The 1369-nt window shown below is 41.1% G+C and overlaps 1 protein-coding gene across 1 annotated transcript in view; it reads left to right on the top strand.

The window, feature by feature from the left end:
• LOC124666005 (reticulon-like protein B1) overlaps positions 1 to 1303 on the top strand; it is a 2685-nt gene extending 1382 nt beyond the window's left edge. The window contains exons 2-5 of the mRNA XM_047203355.1: positions 123 to 303; positions 427 to 568; positions 649 to 718; positions 812 to 1303. Coding sequence (XP_047059311.1) covers positions 123 to 303; positions 427 to 568; positions 649 to 718; positions 812 to 978 — 560 coding nt within the window. The 3' untranslated portion in view covers positions 979 to 1303. The remainder of the gene's footprint in view (positions 1 to 122; positions 304 to 426; positions 569 to 648; positions 719 to 811) is intronic.
• Positions 1304 to 1369: the final 66 nt, after the last annotated feature.

Raw genomic sequence — 1369 nt, 5'->3', positions numbered from 1 at the left:
ATGCAAATTTAGAGGGTAAGGTGAAAATTGTGAGCTCATGTTATTTAATTTGTAAGCTGATGGTACATAATTTGATGGTTTCAACCTTCTTGCTGTATTCACTTTATTTATCTATTCTGCAGCTGCTGATGTGTTTATGTGGAGGAACAAGAACATCTCTGCTGGAGTACTAGGTGGTGCAACTGCAGTCTGGATCATTTTTGAATTGCTTGGCTACCATCTTTTGGCTTTCCTTTGCCATGGTCTCATATTCTCTCTGGGTATCCTTTTTCTCTGGTCTAACGCCTCATCATTCATTAACAAGTAAGATATCTTCCCCTCGATATCACAGGCTGTACAAAATGCAAAAGATATAACGCTGACCCTTGCAAATTTGATCACTAGTAGTACTTGATAGTAAGCTCTGAATTCTACCGCCTATTTCAGGTCTCCCCCACAGATCCCTGAGGTGTTCATCCCTGAAGATTTGGTTGTCAACATTGCACTATCTACACGTTATGAGATCAACAGAGCCTTTGCAAATCTTCGCCAGATAGCTCTTGGCCGTGACACAAAGAAGTTCCTTATTGTATGTGTCTTCTGCTATTGTTTACCTACTATGTTACATCAAACTTCTCTGTCTGATTTAACTTCTTCACAAAATTGTAGGTGATTGCTGGTCTATGGCTGCTGTCCATTCTCGGGGGTTGCTGCAACTTCTTGACCCTGATTTACATTGGTAAGGGACCTCTACCGTTTTGTACTGAACTTGCTTTAGAACTTCCAAATATGAAGTTGGCTAACATTGGATAATTCTGCTCTGCGTGAACAGTTTTTGTAGTTCTGCACACAGTCCCAGTCCTGTATGAGAAGTATGAAGATCACATTGACTCCTATGGTGAGAAGGGGTGGATTGAGGTTAAGAAGCAGTATGCTGTCTTTGATGCTAAGGTTCTGAGCAAAGTACCAAGGGGCCCCTTGAAGGACAAGAAGAACTAGAGTGATGTGGTATACCATCTGTATCGAATGATACTGACTGGTACGTGCTTCTCAGGAAGCATCGTTGGTATGAGCGCCAAATTCGTCACCTATTGTCTTGTGTCATGTAAGGCTGTTTTATTGTTTGCAGACTTCTAGCCCGAGTAGCTTGCCCTCCGACAGTAATGCAGATGCAGCACTTGTTTTGCTGTACCGCTGTTTGATTTTTGATCTGTTAAGATGTCGCATGCTTAGCATGGATATGGTTTCCGCGACACTGATTTTGCTACTTGCATTGCAGTTTGGAGTTTGATCATGTCTATGAACTGGTTGAGATTAGATTTTATCTACTTGTCTCTATTGTAGCATTATTGAAAATCAACTTCTTGCTATATATGTGTTGATGGTACAA

This window comes from Lolium rigidum, chromosome 6 (genome assembly GCF_022539505.1).
Source record: "Lolium rigidum isolate FL_2022 chromosome 6, APGP_CSIRO_Lrig_0.1, whole genome shotgun sequence".
In the NCBI taxonomy this organism is placed as follows: Eukaryota; Viridiplantae; Streptophyta; class Magnoliopsida; order Poales; family Poaceae; genus Lolium; species Lolium rigidum.
This window is presented reverse-complemented; position numbering and strand designations above follow the sequence as displayed.